The following is a 19,160-nucleotide window of genomic DNA, read 5'->3' on the forward strand; positions in this document are numbered from 1 at the left end:
GAGGAAATCTTGTGGCTGCTCCCCACTTTCCAAGCGTTGCTTCCCAAGGCAGAGTTGTCTCAGAGTGCATGACATGGATTCATCCCAACTGCTATTAAACGGGAGAAACACTGAAACAATACACCAAATGCACTTCATCTGCCTATCAGTATTCACCATGGGACCAAAGATAGGCTGAATTAAAAGCCTTCTGAAAAACGTATGGTGTGGACATCTGGTCCTCAGCCCCAACTGTTTCACTCTATAAATCCATTTCTATTGGTCTGCAGAACATGATAATACGCATAGACATGTATTCTGCCATTCAAGCATAATTTGAAACATCACAACCAAAATCCCATTTTTTCTGAAATTCCCCATGTTCCTGCTCCAGTATGGAGCCTGTTATTGATTTCCTCTACATTTAATTCCATAGATTTTGATCAGTGCTACAGCATCTCAGTACCTACTGAGTTAGTATGGTTTTGCACATGAATGACAAGATGTACACATCTCATTCTTTGATAGAAAGTTTGTTTTTTTTCCTATGAAATAGTTCCCATATTGCCTGTGTTTCTCAGTACTGAGGTCACCTGTACAAACAAGCAAACAAACAAATAATACCCGCTGGACCAAAAAGAAGAAAAATTGATTAAAAGTCATCAAATACCTATTCAGATTCACCAGCAGGAGCACTGATTTGGGGCATTCAGTTCAACTGTCTTAGCTGGAAGACTATTGTCCTCTGCAACCAGGAAATACTTTTCATTTATCCTTGGATGATTTCAGCTAGCAGCCATACAACAAGGACAGACTTATTTAATTTTATGTAAAGCTGCAGAAAAACTAATTTCAATTTTCCATACATAAGATACATAAATCAGTTTCTTTCCACGTGCATAGGTGAGTGTGTGGTGTCCTATAATTACATGAAAACCACTTTTCTAAAATGTATAGATGAGTTGTAAAAATTCAGAGATGTCCTAAGATTTCAGTAAGGGATAAACAGTTTAAGGAGAATCTCTGTGTCACAGTCACTTGGCTTAATTGTTTCCACACACTGGAAAATTTGAGCATTATTGAATCTTTGTAGCAAGCTCACATCTCAGGTTTGAGGACTAGCTAGGAAGTAGGAAATAATGCTTTTCACCTCGTCAAGCCTTCCTGCTTCCCTCATTTCTTCCTCTCAATATTTACAAGCTTCACATCTAGAATGAATGAAGAAGCTTCCTAGCTTGAATCACAACATCACCATAGTGCCTACAACTGGCATCCAACCTAACTCTGAGTGCCCTGGCTCAGGATGCAGTGGTGGGTTACAGTGTTGGCACAGCACTGTCTTCTGGTATGTAGATTACTAATGTTATAATTAGCTTCATGATAGGCATTTGTTATATTATTCTCTGATGCTCAGATAACAACTATCAAGACAAAGAATTTATGTTTTATGTTGCAAAGCAGGAATTCAAATTATGAAACTAGGAAACTTGAAATAAAATGATGCTTTCTGTAAATTTGATGTATTTTTTTGAGTTGAACTTGATAGAAGATAGTATGGAATATAAAGGGAAGATGCAAATCAAGAATATTTACATTCATCAGAAGAAATGTGGAAGATAGGACGCCAGTGGTGGGAGAAGGGTGGATTTTCCATCAGTCCTGGTGTCACTGGAGGAAGGAGCAGAATAAGGAAAAAGCATGCTGAGTAGAGAGTCATGATAAATTCCTGAAGGAGAGACTGCATGTAAGCCAGGAGAGCAGGTATGACAGTGGAAGGAAAGGCGCTCTCTATGCATTGCCCTGCAACAGAGGCAGCCTCTGGAAGCCTTGGGAAGGAAGGAACAAAGAAGGCAGAGACGAGAGTGTAGACTAATTCTGAGGGACTGTGGTGGGCAGCCAGCCAGGCCTGACCTGGCAGCTTGGAAGGTCACAGAGATGACTGAAGGCAGACCTGGACACAAATGCCTGCCTGCAAGGATACACAGGAAAAGCTGAGAATTGTTATTTCATCCTTTCTGACTTTGCTGCTTTAAAAGTTCATTATTTCAGTTTATATTGAAATAAAATTGGCTTTTTTAGTTTTAAAGGCTTCAATATTTGTTAGAAAATTCTCTGAGAGTGTTCATCTCCAAGTTTAGGTTGACTTGGACTCAGAATTTTTCAAGGGAAGTGTTGAAGATAAGAAGTGAAATCATACTCTGTTCATATAGAAATCACATTAGAAATCAAGTTATTGCAGCGTTTGTCCGGGTTATAAACTACAGCTGATGACCAGGAGAAGCATTACCTGAGATGAGCCAGAAGCCCACCAGTGTGCCCTTCCCAAGGGAAGGCTGCTCACTTAAACAGGATTCTAATCCCCACCTGCAGGAAATTCACTTTCATTCCTCTGTGACTACAACTTTTTTATTTGCCCAGCCATTGTGCCTAGCAGTTTCTTCTGTTCCTGACTGAAAGAAGTAAATGGATCTATATGCCATCTGACCTGCAGTACTTCTGATGTGGCAAGGTGATAGTGGTAACTGGCCTGACTTGATCCTGGCTGAATAATTTAGTTCAGGTATGTTTCTAGGTAGTTGACTATCCAGATGAGCAACTTGTATTACTGCCTATTGTCATGGTTACAGATCTGGCTGCATCTCCTCTCTCCTCACTGTTTTCTGAGTACTATATGAGGGCTGTCCTTGCCTGGGGTACAATACAGCCAATTTTCCACTGACAGACATGGATGCATAAAAGCAGTCTGTAAATGAGCCATGGCTCATTTCAGCATCTCTGATAGAATTTAAATGTGCGCAATGGATTCACTGATATTCACTTGTAACTACTAGGAAGGAAAGCTAACTGAAGCAAATATATTTTCTTGTATCTCCACAGTCAAAACTCAGTTTTAATTAGTCCCTTTAAATGCCATCAGAATCCTCTGTCAGTAGAAAATACTTGTATGTTTGCAAATGCATATGCCATCAAAATGCCATCTAATTTATATCAATGTAATATATAATTTAAAGATTCTCAGGGCAGCAGCTAACTCCTCATACTGGTCTATAGAGTACTTACTCGCTTCTTATGGAGCTCAAGTATGTTGTGCCTGTGTCCGTGCAGCCCAGTGCCCTGCAGAAATTGCCCTGCTGTGGTATAGGGCATCCTGACAGCTACAGGAGGTGGCTGGCCTTCATGGACAAAGCCAGGCCCTAGAGCCAGGCTCTCTGGGCAGTGCATCACAAACTTTTTCCTTTTGCTGAGTGAAATAACTTTTTGTTTTCTCTCTGTGTAAGGATTACTTTAAAGATCATACTTCTATTTATTAAAAATCTTCTGGGCTGAGTGAGTCCATCAGGCAGAAGGAATGTTGGTTACATTTGGGTGATGAAAGAGTTGTTTAGAAAGCAGGGTTTTGCAGTAACTTCAGATTCTTTTTGAATGACGGTTTCTTTCATCTAAAAGCTCATTTCTTGCTCGTTTCATTTATTATTTCTGTATGTTATGCTTGAGGCATTTTTGTTGTTTTCTGCTTTCCCTGGAGATTCGTAATCATTTCTATATGGTATCTAAAATCATCAAAAAGTGACCTAATTCTTGAAGGTAGAGTGCAACAGTACTTGTGCAGAGTATTGCAGCAGATGAGACCTAAGAAGAGAAGGTATTCTGACCACAGATTGCAGACTGTGTTTTGAATTACTCACATTGAGAAATATATGGATATCAGATTAGGTTTAAATGTATTTACTGCAATGTTTTGATTTCTAGGAACTCTGAACCAAACAGAATGGGGAAAAAAATATTCAGCTTGCAATGGTGCCAAACAATCTCCTATTAATATAGATGAAGACCTTACCCAAGTGAATGTGAATCTAAAGAAACTCAAATTCCATGGATGGGAAAAGGAAACTGGAGAAGATACTTTCATTCGCAACAATGGCAAAACAGGTAAAGCAATGTTTTGTGTTTGGAGTTTGCAGTATTTAAAAGTGATAGAGGACAACAAGCCATCAATTTTTAATTAAATCCTTTTCATTTCCCTTTTCCATAGCTTTTGTGTTCTGTATTTATCCATTTAATAACAATAATAGAAAAACAAACAAACACACAAGTGATGACTGTTACCAAGCATAATAGAAAAGTTACTAAAGCACAAATGAAAGTAATGTTCCAGATAAAGGCAAGGAAATCACAGCATTACTATCAGGAGCACTTCATTAAGCTGGACAGTAATTTACTTTTTTCTACAAAATAATGATAGATATTAATAAATATCTGGAATTTTCAATTAATATACAGAAATTGTGTTTTCTAAGTGCAAATAAATTACCTACTCATCTGGAAGCACTTTGAGGACCAGCTGTAGTTTCTAAATCTAATGGTGGTGGGATTCATCAACACATCAACACCTGTAATGTAGAAACTTATAGATAAACTACTCACTTAAATTCCCTTCTTCAAATAATAAAAAGAGAGAGAGAGAGAGAGAAACAGGTGCTTTTGTGGTTTGATCTGTCTTTACTATCTTAAAAATGTATTTTAGGAAGAGATGATTCATAACTCAGGGACATGACTTAGCAGAAGGTTGTTAGAGTCAGGGTAGTATGGTTAGGTTGCAGTTTGACTTGATGATTTTGAAGGTCTTTTCCAACCTGAGGAATTCTATTATTCTATGGCTACAAGGGCTTATTTCTTCCAGCTGTAAAAGAAGCTTATGGTGGCATATATATTGTCAGACAAGTATTTTTCAACCTATTTCCTCTATAAATCTAGGATAACAGCATCTAAAAGCAGCTTCATGGAACCACTATATCTTGTTTCAGATACTGACATGAATGAAGGCATCTTCTACTATCTCTATCTCACAGCAGTTCCCCTAAGAAGAAAATTCCTGGATCAGTCACTTTATTTTAATTTATTTTAATTTTCTTTTTATTTTCTTTTAATTTCATAGAAGCACAGAATTACTTGAGTTGGAATGGACCTTAAAGGCCATTAAAGCTCCAACCCCCTGCCATGGGCAGGATTACCACCCACCAGCTCAAGCTGCCCAGGGCCCTATCCAACCTGGCCTTGGGCACCTCCAGGGATGAGGCACCACAGGTTCTCTGGACAGCTGTGCCATTGCTTTACCGCCCTCAGAGTATAAATAGCACGCACAATGCCATTCATCAGTCTCTCACCCAGATTCCTGGATCCTATGTGGACTGGTGACTTCCTTTCATAACCTGGCCACTTGCTTGAAAAGTGCATTCAGCTGGGCACATCTGCATCCACTACAGCCACCTCCACACTCAGGCCCTGCAGTTCCTGATGCTGACAGTCTGGGTTGTTCTTTTGTTCCTTGGGAGATCAGTTTGGTTGTTTTTAGTGGTCCTATTGATCCTAGTTTCTGTTCTTGGCAACATCATATACTTCATACATGCTACTCAACAAAACACTTCTTTCCCTTTTGTTCTGCTAACTGAGATAAAAATATGTTTTTCTTTTAAAGAGATCCCAAGCAAACATTCTTTAAAGTGCATAAAACTGGTGTGAGATCTTCCTCCTACAATACAATTCAGATACTATAAAAAGAACTGCAAAGCTCTTCAGTTGAAATTGTCTTCAAGGTCTCGAGGAGAGGAATGTAACGGAACTGAACTTCATTAATGCTGTTTTAACAAGAGATCAAACAATTCACAGTTATTATGTGTGGAAAAGCCAAATGTAGGGCTTTGGTCTTTTCCATCCTGCTAACTCCCTCCAGCATATAAATGTTCAGTCCCATCTGCAGTTTGCATACAATTTTGTCCAGCTTAGAAACCATCATCATTTATTCCCAGGGGAGATTGCCCTACAGCCAACGGGGCTCACAGACAGAACAGCTCTCCCAGTAACTGGCTAAATCTTTCTTTCCCCTTCTTCCTTTAGAATCTAGTATTGTGACAGTAAGTTTGGGTCGGTTTTGTTTAATTTTTGTTAAAAACACAGATGCTTTCAGCAAGCTACGTATTTTAGGAGTTTATTTTCTTGGAAGGTTAAGTTGATGGCTAAAACGATGATTCTGGACTTTTCAGCATATTTGCGGGGCTAGTTTTCAGTGATGAAAGATAGCATACTCACAAATTACAGCAAGAAATGAAGCATATTTCTCCAAGTTAATAAGGAATTAACATATTTTTTATTTTAAATGGCCAACTTACTGACAAATTACGTCTGAAATATAGTAAAATAAGCTTATCATATTTGCATTTTTGCACCTGTTCTGAAATATGAAAGTCATAGATGCCTTGGCTAGCTTTTATATTGATAGTGTTTTGTGTTTGTTTTCTTCTCTTCCTCTTTGTTTAGTGGAGATTAACTTGACAAATGATTACTATGTAAGTGGAGGTGGCTTAGATACTGTATTCAAAGCAAGCAAGATCACTTTTCACTGGGGAAAATGCAATGCGTCATCGGACGGATCAGAACATAGCTTGGAAGGACAAAAATTTCCTCTTGAGGTAGAGTACGGAGTAGATTTTGAGAATTTGTCATTGTGCAAAAAGTAACATTGTTTACTAAACACCTTTGTTTGTCACATAATTAAAGCTTACTTGTGAATTTAATCATCACTCTGATTCAAATTATTAACATCTGAATGATGTACTTGGAAGCAGAAGTGTCAGGCATTAGTCCACTGAAGATGTCTAACCTGCATTTTCCTGTGTCTTCTGAGATGGTATTGGGAGTTGGTCCTGCTAATCTGACAAAGCTTAAACCCTACAAAGCTTGGCCCACCTTGTGCCCCATTGGTGGCATATTTAAGATGGAAACTGGTTTTTCAAACCCAGGCTTCACTGAGAGCCAGGAGCTACTCCACACTTCAGACACCTTGGATTTCAGTGTTTGAGCAAAGCATTAGCACCAATATCTTGTTTTCTATGGAGAGCTGTGAGATGATAAGACCTTTCCCCAGGAGGTGTCGCTTTTTTTTTTTTACCACACAACTATTTAAAGTTCTCACTCATATTCTACCTATCCCACCAAGATATCCAAGAGAAGATTTACCTCCCCCAACATCACATGAAAAGTCAATCTCAGCAGAAGTCTGTCCCTTTCTTGTCACTGACCTTAATGATTTTCCAGTACAGAACTATTTAGATAGGTAACAGTTGATTAATTCTGCTCTGTACATTCATATAATTCATGTGAGATATATAAAAAATCCATGTATTTGTGCTAAGTTGGTCAGCTGAACATTTTTACTAAAACTAGGAATAAAAATTATTGCATTTATTGTTTTTATATATGTAATATATGTTAATATTTTTTTTTTCAGATGCAAATCTACTGCTATGATGGAGATCTGTTTACAGACTTCGAAGAGGCTGTTAAAGGAAATGGGAAGTTAAGAGCTTTATCAATTTTGTTTAAGGTAAAAAAAAAATGTATGTGTCATTATCAAGCTTTGAAACAGCAGATGTTCAAACTGAATTTAAAGGGTTTCAGTATGTGATCACTGTGTTAAAAATGTGCATGTATTCTTCTAATTTATTTTCACACACAAAAAATAAAGCAGATTTGCAAATATATGTGCACTGCTTCAGGCCATGTATAATTTTGGTGGTAAACTGCAACCTTCTGTTTTTATTTTTTTCATGAAGTCTGTGCCATAAAAAATGCAATTTCTTTTTAACAGATTGGAGTAGAAGATAATCCGGATTATATTCCAATCATTAATGGAGTAGATAGTGTTAGTCGTTTTGGTAAGTCTGCCACCATGTTTTATTGATTAATGGTTAGACTATATTCAGTTTCAGCATAATTATGAAAGCTTAAAGGCAGTGGGGATCACAGTTCTCAAGAGTGTAGATGCATATATTTTGTTAGAAATAAGACTTAATTTACTCCAAGACTGAATATTTGTAGCAACACTAGTAAGTGTAGGTGAATAAATTTAATTATCACAAAGAACTTGTGACTTTTAAAATGCTAAGTCAAGTGAAATGTCTGATTTATCCCATGAATATTCTTAGGCATAGATTTCTGGAGTATCGTATGTGGCTGGAAGCCAAATAACACCACTGAACTCTTCCAAGATGTGCTTTACAAACATTGAACCTGAATATTAGTATTCTGTAGACCCAGAGGAGAGCAATGTTTTTTTCAGTAGCTGCTATGTGAATTTGAAATAATTCAATTATATTAGATTTGTACTGGCATTATTTGTACCACCTGCTGACACTATTTCAGAATTCTTCATGGCTTTATCCCAAGCACATGCACCTCTCTTTCTAACTCTGTTTCGTAGTGGCTTTACAGAAGAATAAACACAAATGACTGATGTTCTGCACAGGGGTATTTTCTTGGTCCATGGATGGCCATGACCCTGATAAAATAGACAGCATTGCCTCAGTTTTCCTGCATGTCATGATACTCCAGTTTTGTAAAGTGCATTGGTACCAATGAGTTGAAAGTATTAAATGCTATTATGGGGTTGTTTTTCTTCTGAGAGTAAATACTGTTCAATATGAGTGAGCAGCTTTTGTAGATTGCAAAGACAAAGGAGGGAGACATATAAGTCTGTCAGAATTCACTATCTTTATATGCCGTCTTCTGTGAAACAAAGGAAAGTAATACGTCAAGACAGGTGTTGTGCTACAGCCTTGCATAGGAGCTGTAAATTATCAACAGCAAGATTCAAGATACAACCACTGCACAGGATTTCAACTGTGAGCAGAAGACAGTTTTCTTGGATAAAATGCAAATGAGCTCTCAAAATTCAGGTTACAAGTAAATCAAGTTGTTCATCTCGAAGAAAAGCACATAGCACACGGTCTGTCCTTGCCTGACATATATATGATCCATCCTTATCAATCATGTCTGTACTGTATGTATTTAAATCCCAGCTGCTGAATTCCCAAGCTGTGCAGAGGTGTCTTATTCCTTCCAGACAAACTCTCTCTTTTTCTTAATTCTTTGTAGGATTTTGATTTTAAAATCCAGGCTGCTTATTATATTCAAAGGCATTTCAAAATCCAAACTTGCTGAACCCAAAGCAGCATTCATGCTATAAATGAGAAGCTTCACGTCCCCAGGCCTCTACCTAGCATGGGCTGACCATTCATTCTTACTGAAGGGAAATTATATCAACAAAACACATTATCAGATAACAATGGTACCTACTGTCTTAAGGTGTCTAGGGTGTTAATGGAGGAATGGAAGGGTGTGCTTTGCTTGGCACTGCTAAAAGTTTCCCTTTCATCATATGCGGATAAGAGAGGGGAAGAGCTAGTTTTTAAACATTAACTCTGTGGAACAGTCACAGTGCAGAAACAAAAGATCAATGAGCTGTAATAAACTGCTAATGTAATTTACTGTGAAGACAAGGACAGGCCAGAAATCCACCTAGGACTCTAAAAGTAATAGACCACAAATTAATGCACAATTATGAATATTTATTAAACATTTATTAAATATCCGTGAGTGGATAATTTCAAAAGGACACCATTTAAAATCAATTACTTTGAACTGAAATAAAGTATATGAAGATCTGCAGTACTCCACGAAGTGAAAAACAAGTATTATTTTGGATACATCAATCCATACATCAGATCATTGACAACTGTCATGAACTGAAAAATTATGGCAAGAGAAAATTGGTACCATTTCTGCTAATTTCTGGTGCTGGATCCTACTGCCATATCAGCACAGATTTATCTTTCTGTGGATGGACTCTGAGCAATTCTTGCTCCCAGCAGACAAGGTACCAGGTAAACTGCTGACCTGAAAGAAGTGATATTATTTTCAAAGGACAATAAACAGAAAGGTCACACTCTTCTGGAGAAGGTCTTTGCATCCTCCTCTGCTCTATAAAGCTGTTATTGTCACTATTTTAAAACTCCCATATCTAAGGAATTTCTGCTTTTGCAGACTGGAGTAATGCAGCTCTCAGCTTTGTCACTGTGACTGTTCCACCAGCAGAGATTTTTCTCCTGTGAGAAAGTCAACAACTTGACCAAATTCAGGGAGAGTTTGAAGTCATGTGGTGAGATCAACTAGAAAGACTTAACATTTTTTCTTTGAAGTTTGTGAGTGAGACAAAAATTTGGGATCTCAGACAATTACTGGTAGACTCAGTTGAATAAGATTTTGTGAACAATTACACTGGTTTCTATATTTGTTACTGGAGGAACCCATTTTAATACCCCAAACTAGCAAAATTTTTATTGAACAATATTCAATCTAAATAGAAAAGATGCAGTGATTTCTTCTTATGCTACCCTCTCTGAAAATCAAGTTCCAAATAGCCTCAAAATTGGTGAGGTTCCATAATAGTAACTCCTTGGGATAGTGTGGTTTCTATTATTCATTACTATTTTACTCTAAAAAATGTTTGGTTTCTTTTTCAGGAAAACAGGCTGCCTTAGAGCCATTTGTTTTGCTGAATCTTTTACCGAATGCAACAGACAAATATTACACATACAATGGGTCTTTATCAGCTCCTCCCTGCTCGGAAACAGTTGAATGGATCGTGTTCAAAGATACTATTAGTATTTCTGAGGACCAGGTAATTAATTTAATCTATTAAAGTAAAACAATTATATATCATAATAGAAAAAATCAGTTATGACATGTATGGTAAAAGCTCATGCCATTCTTTACCAGCCCAACAGTCTGGTGTATATTTTTTCTCTAGTTTTAAGTTTTTCATACACTCATCAAATGTAATCTCTCCAGCGTGTATGGACGTCTTGTCCAGAGCAGAAAAAAAATGCTCTTTGGCATTCCCCTGCTGAGCAATGGGCAGAGCATAGCTCCGCCAGCAGAATGGTTGAGAAGTGCAGGTAGAGTAAACCAATAGATACAGACTAGGAAAATTTGAGTGCCAGCTGAGAAAACTCAACAGGGAGAATTTCCCAATGCCATTTTTTGAAAGGTTTTTTCTTCCTCTTAGCAGAAACATATTGATTTGTTATGACGTCTGACTTCTTTTTCTATCACCTCTTCTAGTTAGCAGTATTCTGTGAAGTTCTTACGATGCAGCAGTCTGGCTACGTGATGCTGATGGACTATCTGCAAAACAACTTTCGAGAGCAACAATATAAGTTCTCTGGGCAAGTGTTTTCCTCTTACACTGGACAAGAAGAAATTCATGAAGCAGGTATTTTCTGAATAGTCACTCCTCTTTTAATGGGTTGAAAGACAATTTTCAGTAAGAGAGTCATCCTAGTATGAAAACACTCATTCTAAATTGTGTGGAAAGTAGCACAGTGTATTATTATTCATAAATCTATCACTTCAAAGAAAAAAACTGGCAATCATTAAACATGTCAGATTAAATGGAGTGGAAAATTAAATGCTTGTCTCGACCAAACGTTCAGTGAAGATCACGTCAATTCAAGCTTTCTTGCACTGCCCTTTTAATGAGATTCAGACCTAAACAAGGCTGCCTTTTCAGGGACTGCAAGAAGATTTTGTTTTACAAACCCATTTGGTTCTGAGTTGTATAACACGCATGCCTCTTCAATAGAATGTGACATCACCAAATTCATTTCATGTAGACTTACTGAGAAAGTGATAGATGGAGAGAATCCCAAAAGTCAGATTCTGACCTCTCTTTTACCTAAAACCTTGGGGAAGCCTGTGAAAGTTATGTGACCAGGACAGCATATGGAAGTATATGATTTTCACACTTCTGAGCCCAGAAAAAATAAAATAAATCACCATTTCTCTTTGTACTGCATCGAAAGTAGATACTGGGAATTGATATATTGTCTGTGAACATAATATCCAGTCAGATAAGGAGATGATGTCCAACCTAAAGATATTAGGATCCTTTTTTCATCAAGTTAAACCACTTAGAATTGGAAGGCCATTCAACTTCATATAATGATGCTTTACAACGCATCCCGAATTCTTGTGTGTAATTAAAATTTCGTACTTAGCGCTTCAGTAATTCAGTACGAATTTGACTGTAGACATGGGAGGACCAAATAAATCTCTAAAATTTCAGGTCTCCCTGTGTATATATGTCAAATTGCTGCTAAAGTTAATATACACAATGTAAATGCAACATCATGTATACATACATTCATACATCCAGACAAAAAGGCAATTGTAGAATTCTTTTAATGTCAAACATTAGAGGATCATTGCTTTTTTCCCCTGCCTTTTGAGAGAAGTTAAAATAAAATCCTTAAGAACTACTAAGTTTAAGTGATGAGATGTGAAGACTACGGCATGAACACTTCCAGGAGGAAATAGGCTTATGAATTCTTTATTCAAGTCCTTATTCTTTAGTCAACAACAACAATGATGAATCTTTGAAATACATTTGGACAATTCACAGGAAGTGTCAAGACTGGATTTTGACAGGTAACCTGTTGAAACAAGTCAGTTTCAAGTTACTACATTAAAAATGATTTTGAGATTACAGAATGGTAGCATCCCAGTTTTCTCCTGTTGAATGCAGTGGAATTATGTGTGTCATTTATTTTTGTTATTACTTAATTTATTTCTCAAATAAAGCTACATTTCGTTGGATGGGCTAAAAGCATCTCTCTAATCTACTCATAAAACTGTTTTCAGCAATGTTTTCAGAGGTTTTCAAAGTCCCAGTCTGAACATTCTCAGTGAGAAAATGGAATGTAGCATGGAATCTAAAAGGTCATTTATGTTTTATCAAAGTGCAGTGATTCCACAACTGAAAACTTAAAGCAAATGTAATCACCAGATATGGGATAAAAAAAAAAAAAAAGAAGAAGGGGCATCCAGTTATGTCTCAGTAATACTCTGGTACTCTGGATGAAAGTTGGAGAAAGATAAAACCCAGGATGTTTTTCTATTTATATTTGAATAAGTCAAATTTGATCAACTCATACACAGCACAGACTTTCTGATGATGATGCTGATGTGTCTTATCTTCCTCCATGATGCAGTTCAGTTGACACGAAAAACTTCCAAGTTGCATGGATTGTGTTTTATTCAACAGAACAGGCAAAGATAGGTGCATTACTGTATGATATTAAAAATCTGCATCTGAATACTCTCCTATGTAAAAGGAAACAGAGTCAAAGTGAAATAAATTATATTGGAAACACCAGCCCTCCAGCTTTAAGTGCTCTGTAATAACTAGTTTGAGCACAGTCAAGATTTCAGAACCAGATTTACTCTGGCGAGAAAAAGAGGAAGGGAGGTAAAAAGACAATAGAGAAAAGTTTGCAATGTGTGTTTGGACCATGGAGAAGCTTGGCAGGTATACTACAAAAAAGTACTTGGAGAGTTATTTTGAATACCTTGCAAAATAAAATAGTGGTTTGATTTATAAACAAACAAACTAACAAACCAAGAAGTTATGGTCTACATAATGCTCAGAGTTGAGAAGGGAAACGTTTTTGCTGGTGTACTGATTTCCTTGTGCCCTCTGGTGGATATGAACTGGGAGGACAAGATTTAGTAATGGAATGACATGTATGCAACCTGATTTTTTATTTTTTATTATTTTTTTTTAATTTTCAGTTTTAGTTTGCTCTTTGCTTATTTCAACTAGGAGCTTTCAGTGTAATGAATACAATGAAATGCCAAAAAAGTACTGCAGTACATTCGGAGCCTGGCAATCAGTACTATTCAAACTGAATTACACAGACCAACACTTTGTCTTATTAACACACACGCAAAAATCGCATATCTTCCATTCAGTGACTCAAACGAGTTCGCAGAACTTCCCTCCTGCGTACAGTCTGGAAGAAATTCCTGTTTAAAAGAGTATGGAATGCCCTCTAGTGTTCGAGTGATAAATTGCATAGTTAAAATAATAATCTATTCAAACTCCGATGTTGTCGGCCAAAAAACATCGTAGTATCATGACTTTTGCTTATGGAAATTCCAGAGAATCTACAACTCTTGATTTCTTAATTAGCTGGATAACTTTCCTTGCTTTTTGCTAGAGACTCGCAGTTCAATTTAAACATGTTCTTAGATTCAAGAAATGTTTCTTGCATTATTACAAATAGGGAATGACCACTTAATTACTTGTGCAAAAGTCCAGTTAAAACTTTGCAATACCCGTAGAGACATTTTCTCCCGTAAAATTTAATTAAATGATACTTTTCATATATTCTCATTAGTAATTTTTACTTACCTAATAGACAAAAAATAAAATAGAGATCAGGTAATAAATGAAACAATAGATTGAATAATATTCCTTTTCAGTACATATAAAAGCAATTAGAAAAGAAAATTCAGTATCAGCGTGCCCAAATAAAGGAAATGCTCAAAAACTAGGAAAGAGGCAGAAATCCAGCCTCAGTATTTCAACCACAGTACTTAGCACCTGCAGTTTCAAACATATAAGAGGAGGGATCTATAAGATTAAATGTTAGGGACCCCTGGTCCTTATTCCAGTGTACCAGCTCATGTCTGGCTACTGTGATCTGCAGTTGGGAACCAAAAATTAGGGAAGACTTTTGACATTCATCAGTTCCGTGTCTGACACCAATGGAGATGATGAGAGCAAGGAAGGAAAATTATCTCAGCCTAAACTCAGAGCATCCATGAATGATTCAGCTGTATTATTTTGGCTTATTTTTTCCTGTATCACAATCTGTCAGTCATTTTTCAGTGACTTTCAGATAAATAATTTACATTTTCTACTGATGCAATTTATTCACAGAGGTTAATCTACCTTGACCTTGTATATTACTTTCAAGCTACACACAGGTACCTGGGTGATTTAAATAACAAATGACAGAGTCTCAGCACATTTCTGGCACACTGGTAATCAGTACATTTGTATATCTAGAGATGTATCAGAAGATTCAGCTTATTTGAATAAGATGAAAAATGTGGTGTTGGGGGAAAACTGGAAGACATGCATAAATAGCTGCCTGGAAAGAAAGAATTTGTCTGGAGTGTGAGGTCCAGGCTTACCAAGAAGGTGTCTGTGAGTAGTCTTGGAATGTAACAAGCTGGGATATCCAGGGCAGTGCTTAGGCATGATGATAGGAACAGGCTGGCAATGTCTAGAGAGCATTCTCATTTTGCCAAGCTCAATGTGCCTCCTCCTCCTCACTTCCTTCAACCTCCTTCTTGGAAGCCTGTGGTACCTGTTTATGTTTTTCAAGCTAAATGTAGGCAGAGGAGGTTATGGTTGGAAGGTGGTATGAAAGGGCAGGAGATGTGGAATAGACTTAGACCTGTCGGTTTACACTGACTCTTTTCATGCCTCTTACTGGTGCATTGTAGCCAAATGAAATAAATACCAGCTAATCTTATACATTCTTATCCCTCATTATTTGTCCTTTGTCTCTTCTATTAAAAGATTCAAAATTCAAGTGTGATACATGCACCTTCAGTCTTTAAAAGCAATCTGTTGTACATTGCCATCCACTGTAGCTGTTGGGAGACTGCAGCTTTTCTAAAGCTACTAGGAACTCGACACAAATCTCTCTCAAAGTACGATATTAAAAAGAGGGGGAAGGAGGTCTCAAATTAACTTGCCTTTGCTTATCTACTATTAATTAGAACTCTACATCTTTTGATAGTACATGCCATCTCAGATATTTTAGTGAAAAGCTGAAAATGAGGCCCATTAAAGAATTCCAGTAATTTTGATGGGAGGTGAATGAAGATTTTTAGAGCAATTTTTGCCATTTAATAAATATCATGTTCTTTATTGTCATTTCAGTTTGCAGCTCAGAACCTGAAAATGTCCAATCTGATCCAAAGAATTATACCAGTCTTCTGGTTACATGGGAAAGACCTCGGGTTGTGTACGATACCATGATTGAGAAGTTTGCTGTCTTTTATCAACAGTTGGATGGAGAAGACCAGACTAAGCATGAGTTTCTGACAGATGGGTATCAGGACTTGGTAACTGTGAACTCTTCAAGTTTCATTCAAAGCAGTAATGGCAAAGCAGCCATTAATTATTCTAAGGGTTCAGGTAGCTGGGAGCTAATTTAATAGAAAATTACTTATTTGGCCACAGCTCACAAAAGCTGTGCTTCTCTCTTTGGCTCTGAAGCTACAGAGACAATTAGAAACATTAAAACAAAAAACAAAAAGAAAAGCCTCATTTGGCCTCAGGCAGAGAAATTTCTTGGAGTTCTTTTCTGATTTGCCTGTAGTGTTCCCAAAAGTATATGACCATGTCAAGCTCAGAACTCCTTAGCCATAAACCCCTTAGTCAATTAATAGTGATCTGTACTTCATTGCTCACTGGTCTGCAAAGAATTACCTACGCTAGCAGCTAATTAGATTCAGTACAATCATACTGCTATAAGCATTAAGTTACTGATTTACTGCTTCATGGTATTTCACTAATGTGATCTGTTCTCGTTAGCCTCTTCAAATATTCATAAGCTTATCAGTGGTAATGTTACCTGAAATGATTACCTAAACTAGTATTCATCATTAAACAAGTGTGTGCTTTGGTATTCCCCATTTAAAGCTTCACAGTTTTTTTTAAGTTGCCTGAAAAGTACTTTTTCATAGTGAAATGTGAAGAATGTATGTTAGAGTCATAGGACAGAAGGCCCTTCGTGATTCATGTGAAAAATGTGTTACGAAAAAATCTTAGCATTTCCAAATATTTGATATGCAATTGCAAGTAAATGATTAAACATGTTTTTTCTTTTAGGGAGCTATACTAAATAATCTGCTGCCCAATACAAGTTATGTTCTTGAGATAGTTGCTGTCTGCTCTAATGGCCTGCACGGAAAATACAGTGACCGAGTCATTGTTGATATGCCTTTAGAGGACCAAGGTAAGTGTTTTTCTGAGCCGAGCAGTCAGTTTTAACTGAAAACCTTTATTTAGAGAAGCTGTTTATTTGCAAACCAGTAAAATGTGCAACTGTCAAAATATGCTAAAATGAAATTTCAAAATCCCTGCAGTTAACCTTCAGCTTGTTCTTTGCTACTGATATTTTATCATGATATAATTCTCCATTCCTTGTAAACATTCCCTACAAAAGATTGCATGTTAGTGTTTTTAACTAAGAGTATTTTGAAGAGCACCTACCTCATTTCAAATCTCACCAGTGTATATTTCAGGAATATGATGTAGGGAAATAAAGCCATGTTTGGTGTTATTTCCCTATAGTTCAAGCATCCTCCTGACTCTCCAAATTAATCACCTGCATTGCCAAAGTGTTAAGGAAACAAGAGATTTAAACCTGATGTATGACTTACAAACCTGCATCAATTTATTTTGAGATTGGATTATTTATGTTTACTTGGAGTTTGATTTCAAAGCACTTGCGGTGATGGAATTCCCTTGCTTCTTAATGTTGCCTCGCAAACAAATCAAAAGGCCTAATAACCAAATCTCACTGATTGCACAGCCAGATTCACCTCTTCCACCTGCTGGTAAATACGAAATAATGTGACACTCTAGCATGGAGCTTGACCTTGTCCTTAATAATTCCTTACACTCTGTGGAAGTTTTAACATAAAACCCTGTTCTTATCAAAGGTAGTGAAAGCTGTGTATTGTATTAGGAATCCTGTAGTTAATCATAGGAATGAATCAAAATCTTTTTGATCATGCAGCAAAACACTTATTTTTTTATTTTTTATTTTTAAATCTGAGGGCTCAGATTGTGTTGGTTTATTTGTGGATTGTGTATGTTCAGCTTTACGTGTGGTTAAATCAGTTCAGCTATGGCAGAGTCCTTAGCAGTACTGTGGTATACTTGGGAAACAGGTTAGTTTCTCATGTCAAGGGAACAGCATTCCTTTACAGGAAGAAGGAAGATGATTCTTGATGATCCCTCCTGCATCAAATGAGAGTTGACGGTGGTAAAAGGCGTAAAATAACATATTATTATCTGAAGGAGGGGGATGCAGATTCACATCTAGTACATACAGTCTTTCAATAGACATTTGCTGTGCTGCTAGAACACATATTTTTGCAGTCTTACACTAATGCCTATGAGAATTTCCATTTTAATCTTTCGTTTTTCCAAGTCATCGACAAGGTTCTGACATTTCACTTTTGTGTTTATCTATCTATCTTTTATCGCCCTCTTAGCCCTCATATCTCTCCATTTCCTTTCCAAAAATTTGGTTACTTTGTGTTTGAAATTTTTTCTGAGATGAGATTTCATTCACACATCTCCACATCTATGGAGTGAGAAATGAACTGCTCAGTGTTACTAAATAAGAGCAAAGCCAACAAATGCAGCTAGCACAGTGCTGCTATCTCAGCTTCTGAAGATCAGAAAAGAGCAAGAATAAAATAGTTTGTTTGAAAAAAAAACAAACCCAAGAACATTGAATACCACTACTGCTGCATCCCTCCTATCAGATCTGGTTGCATACCACCAATGACTTCCATTGGAAGGAAAGGTGGACTCAGGGGCGGGCAGGGGATGGACCTCAGTCTATGGGAGTACAGCCCAGCCCAGCTCAGCACACCCAGCCTGCAGACAAAGCTGCCAGGACCAAACCCAAACAAGGTTGCTGCCTTTCTGATGGCCTTCAGTCACCCAGCTGCAGATGTGAGCACTGCAGCTGTGCTGTGCTTCTGCTAAAGGCAGCAGTGGGTTTGCATCCATGTCAGGAGAAGGGAGAGTCAGCACCTCCCTTTGGGAATACATCCTGGAAAACTCCTTTCTCTGCAGAAATTTCTCTGAGATTTGTATTGTATGATTAGAGAAGTTGGCGCAATAAGTGTTATATTTAGCTGTTCTGAGTGCAAGTCTGATATTCTCCTGACTTTAAGTTTTATACTAATTTACATTTTTTTATGAAAGAAAAGACAAAACATGACACAAGGATAACAAGTAGAAATAATAATGTACAGATGTGCCTGTCTTCTGCAGCGTGAGCACGTTAACCTAACTGTGGAAATAGTATTTTTGTGTTTCCTTCCAATTATGCGTTTAAGTACGTCTCCTTAATGTAGCAATGAAGCAAATTCACTTCTGTAAGTATATTCTGATCCCAAGTTTTTCTTCTGTTTTTCAAAAAACAAAACATTGTGAAGAGGAGAGTGAAGTATTTTGTGTATCAGAACTATGCAAACTATATACACCTTTTGTCAAATTTCAGACAACTCTAAAAATCTGTAGTGTTTTTGGGTCTGCCTAAGGTGTATCCTTTAGTTTGTCAAGAGCTTCAAAACAGAGGGAGATTATTTCAGGGCACATGAATCCTTTCAAGGATATTTCAATATTTAACAAAAAAAAAAAAAAAAAAAAGGAGAGGTTTAACATTAAAAATGAATTT

The 19,160-nt window shown here is 37.0% G+C and overlaps 1 protein-coding gene across 10 annotated transcripts in view; it reads left to right on the forward strand.

Annotated features, from left to right (window-relative positions):
* Positions 1-19,160, forward strand: part of PTPRZ1 (protein tyrosine phosphatase receptor type Z1) — a 125,192-nt gene that overhangs the window by 63,452 nt on the left and 42,580 nt on the right. For all 10 annotated transcript variants that reach the window (XM_015852820.2, XM_015852846.2, XM_015852831.2 and 7 more), the window contains exons 3-10: positions 3,730-3,909; positions 6,295-6,446; positions 7,265-7,360; positions 7,625-7,691; positions 10,338-10,495; positions 10,939-11,089; positions 15,614-15,798; positions 16,568-16,694. In XM_015852820.2, coding sequence (XP_015708306.2) covers positions 3,730-3,909; positions 6,295-6,446; positions 7,265-7,360; positions 7,625-7,691; positions 10,338-10,495; positions 10,939-11,089; positions 15,614-15,798; positions 16,568-16,694 — 1,116 coding nt within the window. The remainder of the gene's footprint in view (positions 1-3,729; positions 3,910-6,294; positions 6,447-7,264; positions 7,361-7,624; positions 7,692-10,337; positions 10,496-10,938; positions 11,090-15,613; positions 15,799-16,567; positions 16,695-19,160) is intronic.

This window comes from Coturnix japonica, chromosome 1 (assembly GCF_001577835.2).
Source record: "Coturnix japonica isolate 7356 chromosome 1, Coturnix japonica 2.1, whole genome shotgun sequence".
NCBI lineage: Eukaryota > Metazoa > Chordata > Aves > Galliformes > Phasianidae > Coturnix > Coturnix japonica.